General features: G+C 44.2%; 1 protein-coding gene across 1 annotated transcript in view; it reads left to right on the top strand.

Annotated features, from left to right (window-relative positions):
* Positions 1–17,976, top strand: part of LOC109877115 (low-density lipoprotein receptor-related protein) — a 75,729-nt gene that overhangs the window by 41,457 nt on the left and 16,296 nt on the right. Inside the window, exons 17-25 of the mRNA XM_031817171.1 lie at positions 883–1,089; positions 1,196–1,447; positions 9,068–9,274; positions 9,381–9,647; positions 9,805–10,020; positions 10,107–10,173; positions 10,480–10,690; positions 12,273–12,402; positions 12,511–12,704. Coding sequence (XP_031673031.1) covers positions 883–1,089; positions 1,196–1,447; positions 9,068–9,274; positions 9,381–9,647; positions 9,805–10,020; positions 10,107–10,173; positions 10,480–10,690; positions 12,273–12,402; positions 12,511–12,704 — 1,751 coding nt within the window. The remainder of the gene's footprint in view (positions 1–882; positions 1,090–1,195; positions 1,448–9,067; positions 9,275–9,380; positions 9,648–9,804; positions 10,021–10,106; positions 10,174–10,479; positions 10,691–12,272; positions 12,403–12,510; positions 12,705–17,976) is intronic.

The following is a 17,976-nucleotide window of genomic DNA, read 5'->3' as shown; positions in this document are numbered from 1 at the left end:
TCCACCCCCCTGATCCTCCACACTGGGGCCCCACAAGGGTGCGTTCTCAGCCCTCTCCTGTTCACCCATGACTGGTTGGCCATGCCCGCCTCCAACTCAATCATCAAGTTTGCAGACGACACTACAGTGGTAGGCTTGATTGCCAACAATGACGAGACGGCCTACAGGGAGGAGGTGAAGGCCCTCGGAGTGTGGTCGAGTGAGGTTATTTTCCTGACGTCAACAAAACAAAGGAGATGATCGTGGACTTCAGGAAACAGCAGACGGAGGAGCCCCCTATCCACATCGATGGGACAGTCGTGGAGAAGGTGGGAAGTTAAGTTCCTTGGCGTACACACCACAGACAACGGAAATGGTCCACCCACACAGACAGCATGGTGAAGGCGCAGCAGCCCTAACCTCAGGCGGCTGAAGAAATTTGGCTCGTCACCAAACACACTGGGGAAAACTACCTGCCCTCCAGGACAACTACACCACCCGATGTCACAGGAAGGCCAAAAAGATCATCAAGGACAACAACCACCCGAACCACTTCCTGTTCAACCAACTTTCTTATTCATTCCTTTACACTTGTGTGTGTATAAGGTAGTTGTTGTGAAATTGTTAGATTACTTGTATATTACTGCAGGGTCGGAACTAGAAGCACAAGCATTTCGCGACAAATCGCTAAAACATCTGCTAACCATGTGTATCTGACAAATACTATTTGATTTGACAGTTGGAAAATGTTTACTAGCTAGTATATTAGCAGTTGATACATGTTACCTACAGTCTAACCCTTTTGTGCTGAATTGTTTTGGGGAAACTAACGCTTCATTAGACTTGTTCTGGGTAGAGTGTAAAAGGCCTGTCGGTTATCTTGGTAATACTCTCTCCCTACAGAATCTCCAGTTCCACTTACTACAGCTTATTTGGCTCCAACTACAACCGCTCCAGATATTCTTCCTGCTCAGCCAGTCTGTACCAGTCCATCAGTGAGGTGTCGGGGCTCAACTTTGTGCATCTCCCAAACTCAGCTGTGTGACACATTGAGAGACTGCCCTGATGGTTTCGATGAGGAGTCCTGCATTACTAAATGTCCAAACCGAGGTAGATATATTAATGCGTTCTGATATTTGATACTGCTTTGCCACCCAGAAAACCCCTTTAACCCTCTTAACCTTTCTTCATGGTCCCTCTTATGTGTGTCTCCCAGGTGAGTTCCGGTGTAAGGACAGGAGGAAATGTATTAAGAGGAGTCTGGTTTGTGATGGACGCGCTCATTGCCATGATGGCTCAGATGAGATTGGCTGTCCAACGATCGCTGCTCCAACATCCCAAACTGCCCCCCTGAAGTGCCGTATGGGTTCTAGACTGTGCAAGGATGGTAGAGAGTGTGTCCTGCACAGCCATGTTTGTGATGGAGAGGTGGACTGTAAGGATGGATCAGATGAACAGGACTGTGGAGGTGAGTCTGATTTCTGACTGGTCAGTCGGGACGTTTTCTAAATCGACTAAGTGTCTGACGGTGTTTGTAAAATGGCATGACGTCCCAAAAATGGGGAACCGGACAGAACTGCCACTTGCAGTACACGGTCAACAATGTGACAAAGGTTATTGAATGTTTTTGTAGGGCTGTCAGAGTTAATCAGTTAACGTAAGTTAATCTTTTTGAAATTTTAGTGCGCATTTTCTTTATCGCCAATAAGCGCATTGTCTGAAAGCGTGTAATATTAGGTCAAAAGACATCTCAAATCTACAATGCCATGTAATGCATATTAACATTGCACTTAAAGAAAGTGTGCGTTGTCAATTTACCTAATTTTGCTAACCGTTACCTTAGACAAAGTCAAGACATCAATGTTCTTGGAATGTTTTTTGTATGAATCTTAAATGATGGCTCACTGAATAGGCAGGGGGGTTTATCAAAATAATTTAGGCACGGCACGCTTTTGGACTCATTCAGCAGTTTTTACTGATTAGGTACAATACCATTCGAAATGAATGTTGAAAGTTTAAATTATATTCCTAAAACATTAGTATAAAATGATGCCATGGCTGTCTCCTGTTGACTACACATATAGATAAATATCCTAACTAATATGCAGAAAAGGTTATTAATAGTACATGTTACAATCTACACAAACTGTACATCTGCAAGAATCATGTATATTTTTTAACGAGTACCTTATAAACTGCACACGCACCAAAAACCCTCATTCAAGGGTTTTTCTTTTTACCATTTTCTACATTGTAGAATAATTGTGAAGACATCAACTATGAATTAGCACATATGGAATCATGTAGTAACCAAAGTGTTCAAATCTAAATATATTTTATAAATTAGAAATTCTTCAAAAAAGCCACCCTTTGCCTTGACAGCTTTGCACACTCTTGGCATTCTCTCAACCAGCTTCATGAGGTAGTGACTTGGAATGCGTTTTCAATTAGCAGGTGTGCCGCCTTAAAGTATTTGTGAAATGTGTTTGAGCCAATCCGTTGTGACAATGTAACGAGGGGTATACAGAAGAGAGCCCTATTTGGTAAGAACAGCTCAAATAGCAATGAGAAATGACTGTCCATTTTAAGACATGAAGGTCAGTCAATTGGAAAATGTCAACTTTTGAAGTTCAAGTGCAGTCGCAAAAACCAAGCACCATAATGTAACTGGCTCTAATGAGGACCGCCACAGGAATGGACGACCCAGAGTTACCCCTGATGCAAAGGATAAGTTCATTAGATTTCCCAGCCTCAGAAATTGCAGCCCAAATAAATGCTTCACGTAGTTCAAGTAAGACGCATCTCAACATCAACTGGTCAGAGGAGACTGCGAATCCAGCCACCATGGTCGAATTGCTGCAAAGAAACCACTACTAAAGGACACTAATAAGAAAGACTTGCTTGAGCCAAGAAACACAAGCAATGGACATTAGACCGGTGGAAATTTGTCCTTTTGGTCCGAGTCCAAATTGGAGATTTTTGGTTCCAACCGCTATGTCTTTGCGAGAACAGATCTCCGCATGTGTTTTTCCCACCATACAGCATGAAGGAGGTGGTGTTACGGTGTGGGGCTGCTTTGCTGGTGACACGGTCACAGCATTCTGCAGCGATACGCCATACCATCTGGTTTGGGCTTAGTGGGACTGTCATTTTGTTTTAACAGGACAATGACCCAACACAACTCCAGGCTGTTTAAGGGCTATTTTAACAATACGGAGAGTGATTGAGTACTACATCAGATGACCTGGCTTCCACAATCCCCCGACCTCAACCAAATTGAGATGGTTTGGGATGAGTTGGACCGCAGAGTGAAGGGAAAGCATCCAACAAGTGCTCACCATATGTGGGAACTCAAGACTTGGAAAAGCATTCCAGGTGAAGCTGGTTGAGCGAATGCCAAGTGTGCAAAGCTGTCAGAGCAAAGGATGGCTATTTGAAATATATATTTAGATTTTAACACTTTGGTTGCTACATGATTCCATATGTTGCATAGTTTTGTCTTCGCTATTATTCTGCAACATAGGAAAAATAAGGAACCGTTTGCTTGAGTAGGTGTTCTAACACTTTTGACCGGTAGGGTTTATCCGCTCTAGGTTTATGCTTGTTGTAAAAATTCAGAAAACAAAACATATTTTACATTTGTTTAAAGATTAACTTCTTGTTAATCCAACCACTGTCAGATTTATAAAATGCTTTTCGGCGAAAGCATACCTAGCCCAGAACATAGCCTAGTTGAAACATTATTACAAATAGTAACCAGCCAAGCAGAAGTGTTACAGAACTCAGAAATGGAGAGAAAATTAATCCCTTACCTTTGATCTTCATATGGTGGCATTCAGAAGACATTCATTTACTCAAATGTTCCTTTTGTTCGATAGTCTCTTTATATCCAAAAACCTCTTTTATTCAGATTTTCTTCAGTAATCCACAGGCTCAAACGCAGTCAAAACAGGCAGACAAAAAAATCCAAATTGTATCCGTAAAGTTCATAGAAACATGTCAAACAATGTTTATATTCAATCCTCAGGTTGTTTTTAGCCCAAATGATCTATAATATTTCAACCGGACAATGACGTCGTCAATATAAAAGGTACACAAGAAATGCACTCTCTCGGGATTGCGCATGAAAAAGCTCTGACACGTAAGGTTCCACTCATTCAGACTGGTCTTACTCCCTCATAAGAATACAAGCCTGAAACTATTTCTAAACACTGACATCTAGTGGAAGGCATAGGAAATGCAAATTGAGTCCTAAGTCGCTGGATACTGTAATGGCATTGAATAGAAAACTACAAAACCAAAACACAATACTTCCTGAATGGATTTTTCTCAGGTTTTCGCCTGCCAAATCAGTTCTGTTATACTCCGAGACAATATTTGAACAGTTCTGGAAACTAGACTTCTCTATCCAAATCTACCAGTTACATGCATATCATATCTTCTGGGCCCGAGTAGCAGGCTTCTTAATTTGGGCATGCTTTTCATCCGAATGCTGCCCCCTACCCTAGAGAGGATTTATATATGTCACTTATTAGAGGATAACCTTTGGAAATGTCCACTATTTTGTGATGTTTTGATAGGGGATCACAAACAGGAAGAGGAACAATTTAGAAATATTTATTTTGAATTTTTAAAGCCACATGGAAACTTGGATAAACCTATACATGGTTGGTTAGATGAGAATTTATAGAAGGCTTCCATTTATATTTTGGAATGGCAGATTTAGATTTTGGTGGTCTGCATCAAGGACAAAGGAATAAACCACTAAGGTCAATGAATCACGACCTGCCATAGAATATCTGCAGTGAGTGATAAAAAAACAAAATTCTTACAATTTAGCAGATTAACACTGGAGTGATATATGAGCAGATGGTGTGTGAGTAGTGATACTGGTGTGCAAAAGTGCAGCAAAGTAAATAAAAACAATATGGGATGAGGTAGGTAGATCGGGTGGGCTATTTACAGATGGACTCTGTACAGCTGCAGCGATCGGTTAGCTGCTCAGATAGCTGATGTTTAAAGTTAGTTAGGGAAACGTAAGACTCAGCTTCAGAGATTTTTGCAATTAGTTCCAGTCACTGGCAGCAGAGAACTGCAAGGAAAGGCGGGCAAAGAAGCTGTTGGCTTTAAGGATGACCAGTAAGATATATCTGCTGGAACGCGTGCTACGGGTGGGTGTTATCGTGAGCTGTGAAGGCAGAGCTTTACCTAGCATAGACTGATAGATGACCTGGAGCCAGTGGGTCTGGCGACGAATATGTTACCGGGGCCAGCCGACTAGAGCATACAGGTCGCAGTGGTGGGTGGTATAACGCGCTTTGGTAACAAAACAGATGGCACTGTGATAGACTACATCCAATTTGCTGAGTAGAGTATTGGAAGCTGTTTTGTAGATGACATCGCCGAAGTCGAGGATCGGTAGGACAGTCAGTTTTACTAGGCTAAGTTTGGCGGCGTGAGTGGAGGCCATTTTTGACTTTCAAATCGTGGTATTGATGTGTAGCCAGTGACTTGGGGACCGCCCAGAATTATCTGCACCATTTGAGGAAAATTCAAACTGCATTCTAAGTTCTGTGACCTCCTCCCCACCCCCACACACTCCTATGACAAAATCAAATCTATTGCTGTTTTAAGCAATTGGTCTTGTCGTCATGTTGACTAAACTTTTATACTAACATCACCAAACTGAGGTCAAACGGAAGTGTAATGTGGTTCAAATGTTGCCTTGTGTAATGTAGTAACACATACTATCCACATATTGGAAAGTAGCGTAATACAGCTGATAAAACTGTGGGTTTACAAAACTGAAGAAAGTCTGCTCAAACTGTCTCAGGGAAGCGCTTCTGCATGCTTGTCATCCTCACCATGGTCTTGACCTGACTGTAGTTTGAAATTGTAACTGACTTCAGTGGGCAAATGCTCACCTTCAATGGCCACTGGCACTCTGGCGAAGTGTGCTTCGTGGATTTAATCCTGGTTTCAACTGTACCAAGCAGATGTTGGATAGCATAAGGCATCTTGTGGGCGAGAGGTTTCATGTCAACATTGTGAAGAATGCCCCATGGTGGGTTTATGGTATGGGCAAACATAAGCTATGAACACAATTGCCTTTTATCGATGGCAATTTGAATGCACGGAGATGCCATGAGATCCTGAGGCCCATTCATCTGCCGCCATCACCTCATGTTTAAGCATGATAATGCATGGCGCCATGTCTCAAGGATCTGTACACAATTCCTGGAAGCTGAAGTATGGCCTGCATACTCACCAGACATATCACCCGTTGAGCATGTTTGGAAGACTGTGTACGACAGCATTTTCCAGTTCCTGCCAATATCCAGTAACTTCTCACAGCCATTGAAGATGAGTGGGACAATATTCCACAGGCTGCCATCAACAGCCTGATCAACTCTACATGAAAATGGAAAATGGCGGTCACACCAGATACTGACTGGTTTTCTGATCCAAGTCTCTACCTTTTTAAGGTACCTGTGACCAGCTGATGCAAATCTGTATTCCCAGTTGTGAAATCCATAGATTAAGGCCTAATGATTGTATTTCAATTGACTGATTTCCTTATCAAATCAATTTATAAAGACTGTACACCAGCAGAGTGCTATAAAGTGCTATACAGAAAACGAGCCTAAAACCCGAACAGCAAGCAATGCAGACGTAGAAGCAAGGTGGCAATGAACTACCTAGAATGGCAGGAACCTAGGAAGAAACCTATAGGAACCAGGCACTGAGGGGTGGCCAGTCCTATTCTGGCTGTGCTGTGTGGAGGGTATATGGCCATTTAAGGCAAGATTGTTCAAAAGTTGATAATGACCACCAGGGTCAAAACAATCATTGGTTGTAGAGGGTGCAACATGTACTCCTCAGGAGTACATGTCAATGGCTCTTCATAGCTGAGCAGTGAGGTTGTTGTGGGGGGGGGGTCGAGGGAGCTCAGTAAAATCTTTGTTGCGTTGATATTTTTAAGTGTACATTGACATATTGACTGCGCGGGCTGGCAAAACCTGGCAAAACCTATTCTAACTTCTGCGACGCATACAAAGCCCTCCCCTGCCCTCCTTTCGGAAAATCTGACCGACTCCATTTTGTTGCTCCCAGCCTATAGACAGAAACTTAAACAGGAAGCCTGTGCTCAGTTCTGTTTAACGCTTGAAGATTGCTTCCTTTTACTCGGACTGGGATATGTTCGGCATAGCGTCGGACATTAACATGGATGAATATGCTGATTCGGTGAGCGAGTTTATTAGCAAGTGCATCGGTGATGTTGTACCCACAGCGTCTAAAACATTCCCCAACCAGAAACCGTGGATTGATGGCAGCATTTGCAAAACTGAAAGCACGAACCACTGCTTTTAATCAGGGCAAGGTGACTGGAAACATGACCGACTACAGTGTAGCTATTCCCTCCAAGGCAATCGAACAAGCTAAGCGTCAGTATAGAGACAAAGTAGTCGCACTTCAATGCCAGACTGCATCCCCAGCCGCGTCCTCAGAGCATGCGCAGACCAGCTGGCTGGTGTGTTTACGGACATATTCAATCAATCCTTATCCCAGTCTGCTGTTCCCACATGCTTCAAGAGGGCCACCATTGTTCCTGTTCCCAAGAAAGCGAAGGTAACTGAGCTAAATGACTATCCGCTTCGTAACACTCACTTCCGTGCTTTGAGAGACTAATCAAGGACCATATCACCTCCACCCTACCTGACACCCTAGACCTACTCCAATTTGCTTACCGCCCCAATAGGTCCAAATCAAATGTATTTATATAGCCCTTCGTACATCAGCTGATATCTCAAAGTGCTGTACAGAAACCCAGCCTAAAACCCCAAACAGCAAGCAATGCAGGTGGAGAAGCACGGACAATGACAACGTTGTCCACAGACAACGCAATCACACTGCCCTAACCCATCTGGACAAGAGGAATACCTATGTAAGAATGCTGTTCATCGACTACAGCTCAGCATTTAACATCACAGTACCCCCAACTCGTCATTAAGCTCCCCGCCCTGTGAAACTGGGTCCTGGATTTCCTGACGGGCCGCCCCCAGGTGGTGAGGGTAGGTAACATCTCCACCCCCCTGATCCTCCACACTGGGGCCCCACAAGGATGCGTTCTCAGCCCTCTCCTGTTCACCCATGACTGGTTGGCCATGCCCGCCTCCAACTCAATCATCAAGTTTGCAGACGACACTACAGTGGTAGGCTTGATTGCCAACAATGACGAGACGGCCTACAGGGAGGAGGTGAAGGCCCTCGGAGTGTGGTCGAGTGAGGTTATTTTCCTGACGTCAACAAAACAAAGGAGATGATCGTGGACTTCAGGAAACAGCAGACGGAGGAGCCCCCTATCCACATCGATGGGACAGTCGTGGAGAAGGTGGGAAGTTAAGTTCCTTGGCGTACACACCACAGACAACTGAAATGGTCCACCCACACAGACAGCATGGTGAAGGCGCAGCAGCCCTAACCTCAGGCGGCTGAAGAAATTTGGCTCGTCACCAAACACACTCACAAACTTTTACAGATGCACAATCGAGAACATCCTGTCGGGCTGTTGCCTGGTACGGCAACTGCTCCGCCCACAACCGTAAGGCTCTCCAGAGGGTAGTGAGCTCTGCACAACGCATCACTGGGGAAAACTACCTGCCCTCCAGGACAACTACACCACCCGATGTCACAGGAAGGCCAAAAAGATCATCAAGGACAACAACCACCCGAACCACTTCCTGTTCAACCAACTTTCTTATTCATTCCTTTACACTTGTGTGTGTATAAGGTAGTTGTTGTGAAATTGTTAGATTACTTGTATATTACTGCAGGGTCGGAACTAGAAGCACAAGCATTTCGCGACAAATCGCTAAAACATCTGCTAACCATGTGTATCTGACAAATACAATTTGATTTGACAGTTGGAAAATGTTTACTAGCTAGTATATTAGCAGTTGATACATGTTACCTACAGTCTAACCCTTTTGTGCTGAATTGTTTTGGGGAAACTAACGCTTCATTAGACTTGTTCTGGGTAGAGTGTAAAAGGCCTGTCGGTTATCTTGGTAATACTCTCTCCCTACAGAATCTCCAGTTCCACTTACTACAGCTTATTTGGCTCCAACTACAACCGCTCCAGATATTCTTCCTGCTCAGCCAGTCTGTACCAGTCCATCAGTGAGGTGTCGGGGCTCAACTTTGTGCATCTCCCAAACTCAGCTGTGTGACACATTGAGAGACTGCCCTGATGGTTTCGATGAGGAGTCCTGCATTACTAAATGTCCAAACCGAGGTAGATATATTAATGCGTTCTGATATTTGATACTGCTTTGCCACCCAGAAAACCCCTTTAACCCTCTTAACCTTTCTTCATGGTCCCTCTTATGTGTGTCTCCCAGGTGAGTTCCGGTGTAAGGACAGGAGGAAATGTATTAAGAGGAGTCTGGTTTGTGATGGACGCGCTCATTGCCATGATGGCTCAGATGAGATTGGCTGTCCAACGATCGCTGCTCCAACATCCCAAACTGCCCCCCTGAAGTGCCGTATGGGTTCTAGACTGTGCAAGGATGGTAGAGAGTGTGTCCTGCACAGCCATGTTTGTGATGGAGAGGTGGACTGTAAGGATGGATCAGATGAGCAGGACTGTGAGCTCCTCTGCAAAGCAGGTCAGAAGCGCACCTCTTTATCTGGTGTAATGTGTTTAATCACAAGTGGCCAGTTTCAGCACAAATCCATCCATTCATATCAATGTCCTTAGGTCAGTTCCAGTGTACTCATTGGTTGTTAGGTCAGGTCCAGTGTGCTCATTGGTTCCTACCTCAGGTCAGTTCCAGTGTGCTCATGGGAAGAAGTGTATCGACCAGCAGCAGATGTGTGATGGAAAGGCACAGTGCCAGGACCGTTCTGATGAAATGGACTGCTTCAAGCCCACCAAGAGCTGCAGTCATCGCTGTGACAACAATAGCCGCTGTATCCCAGAAACCTTTCTCTGTGATGGAGAGAGAGACTGTGCGGACGGCTCTGATGAGGAAGGCTGTGGTGAGACACTGCTGAATCACTTGGACAGTTGGTACAGAAGGATGAGGAGTCTCTTTAAATGAATCTAATGTAACCTCTCTCCCTAGATTCTAACAAGGCCCTTCCTCCTGTCCTGCCAACTCTGGCTCAGACCTGTCCCAGTCCATCAGTGAGGTGTCGGGGCTCAACTTTGTGCATCTCCCAAACTCAGCTGTGTGACACATTGAGAGACTGCCCTGATGGTTTTGATGAGGAGTTTCCATTTTAATGGGTGTTTAGAGCCCATTTCCACTGATGTGGTTCCACTTTGTTTAGAACCCATTTCCACTGATGTGGTTCCACTTAGTTTAGAACCCATTTCCACTGATGTGGTTCCATGTTGTTTAGAACCCATTTCCACCTTGTTCTGAACCCGTTTCTACTTCGTTTTTTTTGCAATCATTGCTCTCCTCTGCTTCTGCCATCTCGCTCTCCTCCCAGTGGCAAAGCTTTGTGGCCAGCAGCACAGTGTGTGTCTGAGGCTCTCCGTTGTGACGGCCATGCTGACTGTGGAGACCATTCTGACGAGGTGGGCTGTGCCAAACCCCCCCACTGTCCCCCGGAGCGCCGCTGCCCAAACAGCCATGAATGTCTTGTGGAGGAATGGCTGTGTGATGGGGAACAGGACTGCCAGGACGGTTCAGACGAGATGGTGAGGAACCCGCCTAATATTAACCTTCAATTTAAAATGATTGTGCACAACATTTATATACTTGCTCACAGCCAGATGAATTCATGGATACCACTTTTATGGCTCCATGACCAGTATTAAGGAAGTCCAAGGTACAGTGCCTTGCGAAAGTATTCGGCCCCCTTGAACTTTGCGACCTTTTGCCACATTTCAGGCTTCAAACATAAAGATATAAAACTGTATTTTTTTGTGAAGAATCAACAACAAGTGGGACACAATCATGAAGTGGAATGACATTTATTGGATATTTCAAACTTTTTTTAACAAATCAAAAACTGAAATTGGGCGTGCAAAATTATTCAGACCCCTTAAGTTAATACTTTGTAGCGCCACCTTTTGCTGCGATTACAGCTGTAAGTCGCTTGGGGTATGTCTATCAGTTTTGCACATCGAGAGACTGACATTTTTTCCCATTCCTCCTTGCAAAACCGCTCGAGCTCAGTGAGGTTGGATGGAGAGCATTTGTGAACAGCAGTTTTCAGTTCTTTCCACAGATTCTCGATTGGATTCAGGTCTGGACTTATTTTTTTAAATTTTTGAACCATTCCATTGTAGATTTTGCTTTATGTTTTGGATCATTGTCTTGTTGGAAGACAAATCTCCGTCCCAGTCTCAGGTCTTTTGCAGACTCCATCAGGTTTTAGTGTGTCTCCCAGGTGGCTTGTGGCAAACTTTAAACAACACTTTTTATGGATGTCTTTAAGAAATGGCTTTCTTCTTGCCACTCTTCCATAAAGGCCAGATTTGTGCAATATACGACTGATTGTTGTCCTATGGACAGAGTCTCCCACCTCAGCTGTAGATCTCTGCAGTTCATCCAGAGTGATCATGGGCCTCTTGGCTGCATCTCTGATCAGTCTTCTCCTTGTATGAGCTGAAAATTTAGAGGGACGGCCAGGTCTTGGTAGATTTGCAGTGGTCTGATACTCCTTCCATTTCAATATTATCGCTTGCACAGTGCTCCTTGATGTTTAAAGCTTGAGAAATCTTTTTGTATCCAAATCCGGCTTTAAACTTCTTCACAACAGTATCTCGGACCTGCCTGGTGTGTTCCTTGTTCTTCATGATGCTCTCTGCGCTTTTAACGGACCTCTGAGACTATCACAGTGCAGGTGCATTTATACGGAGACTTGATTACACACAGGTGGATTGTATTTATCATCATTAGTCATTTAGGTCAACATTGGATCATTCAGAGATCCTCACTCAACTTCTGGAGAGTTTGCTGCACTGAAAGTAAAGGGGCTGAATAATTTTGCACGCCCAATTTTTCTGTTTTTGATTTGTTAAAGTTTGAAATATCCAATAAATGTCGTTCCTCTTCATGATTGTGTCCCACTTGTTGATTCTTCACAAAAAAAGTTTTTTATCTTTGTTTGAAGCCTGAAATGTGGCAAAAGGTCGCAAAGTTAAAGGGGGCCGAATACTTTCGCAAGGCACTGTAGTTTTGGAAACCAATACAAACTAGCATGCTAGGTTAATTTCCATAATCTCACACAATCAATTTACCTTAACCCATCTCTAAATTCTGGGTAAACTTCAGAATTGTAAGGTGTCTCCAGTGACGTGTGGGAAGTTCCAGTGGAGCTGTGTCTCTAAGACCCAGTGTATCCCTGCAACCTGGAGGTGTGATGGACAGAAGGACTGTGAGGACTACAGTGACGAGGCCGGATGTGAGCTTACACAAAGGGTTATGGTTACATTTGTAGTTGGCCAGGTGAAGTGCTCCAACCAGCTGTGGTAGTGGAGAGTGTGTGGACCAGTCTGTTGTTTTACTGTAGGTGACAAGTTGAAGTGCTCCAACCAGCTTTACCAGTGTGGTAGTGGAGAGTGTGTGGACCATTCCCTGCTGTGTGACCACATCATCAACTGTCCTGATGGATCTGACGAGGGGCACGGTTGTTCCACCAATAACTGCTCCAGCCCTGGGACCCCCCAATGTGACCAGCACTGTGTCAGCACCCCTTACGGACCGGTTCGTACCCCAACCCAGGGTTTTCAAAACCCGGTCCTGCGTAATACTACATTTAACAACACTTTTCACAACATATTGTGTACCCTCAGGACACTACTCTACTACCACATCTACAAAACAAAATCCATGTTACGTGTGGGTAGAGTACGTGTTAGTATGCTTGTGACCCTTAAAGTCCCCGCTGTTCCATAAGTTTCATTTTTATCTGTTTAAAATCTGATTCTACTGCTTGCATCAGTTAACTGATGTGGAATAGAGTTCCATGTAGTCATGGCTTTATGTAGTACTGTGCGCCTCCCATAGTCTGTTCTGGACTTGGGGACTGTGAAGAGACCTCTGGTGGCATGCCTTGTGGATTATGCATGGCTGTCTGAGCTGTCTGCTAGTATTTTAAACAGACACCGATTTTGTAATTTGACAGCCAAACACACGACTGGGCAGTAGTCCAGGTGAGACAAAACTAGGGCCTGTAGTACCTGCCTTGATAGTTAAGGCCGAGCAGTGCTTTTTTATGGACACACTTCTCCCCATCTTAGCTACTTTTGTATCAATATGTTTGAAAATGACAGTTTACAATAGTTTGACTCAAAGCAGTTTAGTCACCTTAACTTGCTTTTAGTTTGAAATATTTAGGACTAACTTATTTCTTGCCACCCATTCTGAAACTAACGGCAGCTCTTTAAGGGTTGCAGAGATTTCACTCGCTGTAGTAATATCAAGGACAACAACCACCTGAGCCGTTGCTTATTCACCCCGTTAACATCCAGAAGGCAAGATGGCATCGCAGTGCAGATGTGTTTTGTTTTCCTCTCTTACTTTTTTTTTTTTTTTTTGTATATATTCCAATTAGTTTTTCAATTTTCCATTTTTTAATTAAATAAACCTTCCGGTAACCGCCTCACTCAATGTGACACCAATCCGCAATTTCTTTAGACCCTATAGCCAAAACTTTCATCAGAAGGTTGCCAGCTAATTAGTTAAGTTACTAGCCATTTAGTCATTGTTAGCCACTGCTAGCGGCCTTTACCCTCTGCTCAGGCACCAGCTGTTTTTTTTAGCCTGGATAATACCTGCCAGCCTCGGACTGTTTCTCCACTACAACGCCAGATTTCTGCCATAAACCTTGGACCATTGATCATCACAGCTAGCTGCCACTGAGTGACCCAGCCCTGAAGTTAGCCCTGAGCCAGACTCATCTCCCGGCTAGCAAACAAAATTACCACAACTACAATACCTCTTTCGCCATCTGGCCATATCCCTTCGTACCACCCACGACTGGTCCGCAGATGTAATTTCATCAGCTGTGCCTTCAACCTCACCCAGTATAATCAGCATGTCCAGAGATGCAACTGCTCTTATCACTCATTGCCTGGGTTTACCTCCACTGTACCCGCACCCCACCATACCCCTGTCTGTACATTATGCCTTGAATCTATTCTACCACGCCCAGAAATCTGCTCCTTTTATTCTGTCCCCAACGCACTAGACAACCAGTTTTGCTAGCCTTTAGCTGTACCCTCATCCTACTCCTCTGTTCCTCGGGTGATGTGGAGGCTAATCCAGAGCCCTGCGTGTCGAATATACATTGGTTTCATGCATGTTACATCAGAAGCCTCCTCTCTAACTTTGTTTTACTTACTGCTTTTGCACACTTCGCCAACCCTGATGTCCTTGCCGTGTCTGAATCCTGGTTCAGGAAGGCCACCCAAAATTCAGAATTCCATACCAAACTACAACATTTTCCATCAAGATTGCAAATCCTTCCCCTTTGGCAGTTATATCTACTGCAGAGAGCTTGCAAAGTTCTGTCATACTTTCCAGGTCTATGCTCACAGTTCGCACCTCTAATTGAAAAAATTAATCCAGAAATAAGTATCTTGCCGCCTGTTCTAGACCCCCCTCAGCTCCCAGCTGTGCCCTGGACACCATATGTGAATTGATTGCCCCACATCTGTCTTCAGAGTTCATTCGTTCTGACCTTAACTGGGATATGCTTAACACCCCAGTAGTCCTACAATCTAAGCTAGATGCCCTCAATCTCAAACACATTATCAAGGAAACCACCAGGTAGAACCCTAAATCAGAAAACATGGGCACCCTCATAGATATTATCCTGACCAACTTGCCCTCCAAATACCTATGCAGTTTTCAATGAGGATGTCAGCAGTCATTGCCTGCAAAACTAAAATGTTTTGATACTAAAGTCCATGGAGAACAAGAGCACCTCCTCCCAGCTGCCCACTGCATCGAGCCTAGGTGGCACGGTCACCACCGATAAATCCATGATAATCAATTTCAATAAGCATTTCTCTACGGCTGGCCATGCTTTCCTCCTGGCTACCCCAACTGCCCGCAACCCCTATTACCAGTCTGTTCAACCTCTCTTTTTCTCCGAGATCCCTAAAGATTGGAAAGCTGCTTCGGTCATCCCCCTCTTCAAAGGGTGAGACACTCTAGACCCAAACTGTTAGACCCATCATCCTGCCCTGGCTTTCTAAAGTCTTTGAAAGCCAAGTTAATAAACAGATCACTGACCATTTGGAATCCCTCTATCTTCTCCACTGTGCAATCCGGTTTCTGAGCTGGTCGCGGGTGCACCTCAGCCATGCTCAAGGTCTTAAACTAAATCATAACCGCCATTGATAAAAGACCGTACTGTGCAGCTGTATTCATCGACCTGGCCAAGGCATTCAACTGTCAAATTATTCTTATCGGCAGACTCAATAGCCTTGGTTTCTCAAATGACTGCCGCGCCTGGTTCACCAACTACTTCGCAGACAGTTCAGACCTCTGACAGTCTATGGGGGTACCACAGGGTTCAATTCTCGGGCCGACTCTTCTGTATATATCAATGATGCTCTTGCTGTGGGTGATTCCCTGTTCCACCTCTACGCAGACTACACCATTCTGTATACTTCTGGCCCTTCTTTGGACACTGTAAACTAACCTCCAAAAGAGCTTCAATGCCATACAACACTCTTTCTGTGGCCTCCAACTGCTCTAACATGCTAGCATCACCAAATGCATGCTTTTAAACCGTTTGCCTGCACCCGCCCGACTGACTAGCATCACTACTCTGGACGGTTCAGACTTACACTGGAGACTTACATTTCCCTCACTAAACATCAGCTAACTGACTGCTGCAGCTGTACATAAGCAATCTGTAAATAGCCCATCCAATCAACCTACCTCATCCCCATATTGTTTTTATTTACTTTGCTGCTCTTTTGCACACCAGTATCACTACTTGCACACCATCTGCTCATCTATCACTCCAGTGTTAATCTGCTAATTGTAATTACTTTGCTACTATGGCCTATTTATTGCCTTACCACCTCATGCCATTTGCACACACTGTATATAGACACTCAACTAGCTTACCTGGTAAAATAAATGTGAAATACATTTTTTTTAAAGTCAGTATAGGTGCATCAAAGCTGGGGCCGAGACTGAAAAACAGCTTCCATCTCAAGACGGTTAAACAGCAATTACTAGCACAGAAAGGCTACTGCCTACATACATGCTCAAAATAATTGGCCACTTTATTAAATGGATCACTAGTCACTTTAATAATGTTTACATATCTTGCATCACTCTTCTCATATGTATATATTGTATTTTATACCATCTACTGCATCTTGCCTATGCCGCTCTGCATCCCTCATCCATATTTTTATATTTATGTATTCTTATTCCACACACTTACTTTGTGTTAGGTATTACTGCATTGGCAGAACTAGAAGCACAAGCATTTTGCTACAGTTGTGTTAACATCTTCCTTTAAAGAACTCTGATAGACAGCTAACTTTTTATCCACTATATAGCAGGGGTTGTAAAGCATAAAACAAGTTTATCCAGCAGCGGACTGTGATAGATAATGTCAAAAGCTGCACAGAAGTCTAACAAAGTAGCAGCCACAATCTTTTATCATACATTTCTCTCAGCCAATCAGTCATTTTTGTAAGTGGCATGTATGTTGTATGCCTTTCCCTACAAGCATGCTGAAAGTATGTAATTTTTTTTACTGTAGAATAGCATAGTAAACTTTTGATTTGACTAGATACAAAGGTTTGTTAACGGGCTATCTGAGCCAGTAAAGGGGGCTTTACTATTTTGGGGTCGCGGAATTACTCTTGCTTCCCTCTAGGAATGAGGGCACACTATCTTGTAGGCTTAGATTGAAGATATGGCAAATAGGAGTGGCAATATCATCCAGTTATCCTCAGTTTCCATCCAAATTGTATTGGTCACATTCACATGTAGGTGTTGCGGGTGTAGAGAAATGCTTGTGTTCCTAGCTCCAGCACTGCAGTAATATCTAACAATTCACAACTATACACACAGATCTGAAAGAAAAATAATGGATTAAAGACCTATATGAATACTAGAATGAGCAACGTTGGAGTCCGGAGTGTAAATATGGGTGGTTAGAAGGGGCTGTATGAGACAGTATGTGGATATACAAAATATTTTATCTGTAGAATAGTGTGTGTATACAACAATAGTTGAACAGGATGGCATTGATTTAAAATACAGTATATACATATGAAATGAGTACAACAGTATGTGAACATTAAAGTGATCAGTGTTCCATTACCAGGGATTCCATGTCTATGTATAAGAAGCCTCTGTAGGGTTGAGTAAGTGGGTGTTGACAATGACTAAGTTCAGGGCAGGGTACTGGTTGGACGCCGGCTAGTGATGGCTATTTAAGCGTAATGGCTTTGATGTTTTTCAGTCTCTTGGGCCCAGCTTTGATGAACCTGTACTGACCTTGCGGGGTGAACAGGCCATGGCTCGGGTGGTTGTCCTTGATATTCTTTTCTGGCCTTCCTGTGATGTCGGGTGCTGTAGGTAGCCCACGGTGATGCGTTGGGCAGACCGCACCACCCTCTGGAGAGCCCTGCTGTTGTGGGTGGTATAGTTGCGGTACCAGGCGGTGATATAGCCCGACAGGATGCTCTCTATTGCGCAGCTGTAAGTTTGTTTTAGGTGACAAGCCAAATTTCTTCAGCCTCTTGAGGTTGAAGAGGAGCTGTTGCGCCTTCACCACACTGTGGACCATTTCAGTTTGTCAGTGATGTGTACACTGAGGAACTTTAAGCCTTTCACCTTCTCCACTGCCGCCCGTTGATGTGGATGGGGGAGTGCTATATCTGAAGTCCCCCATCGTCTCCTTGACGTTGAGAGGTTCTTTTCCTGGCACCACTTCACCAGTACCTTCACCTACTCCCTGTAGGCTGTCGTCCTTTGTTGGTAATCAGGCCTACTA

This window comes from Oncorhynchus kisutch, unplaced genomic scaffold (genome assembly GCF_002021735.2).
Source record: "Oncorhynchus kisutch isolate 150728-3 unplaced genomic scaffold, Okis_V2 scaffold952, whole genome shotgun sequence".
Taxonomy (NCBI): Eukaryota; Metazoa; Chordata; class Actinopteri; order Salmoniformes; family Salmonidae; genus Oncorhynchus; species Oncorhynchus kisutch.
This window is presented reverse-complemented; position numbering and strand designations above follow the sequence as displayed.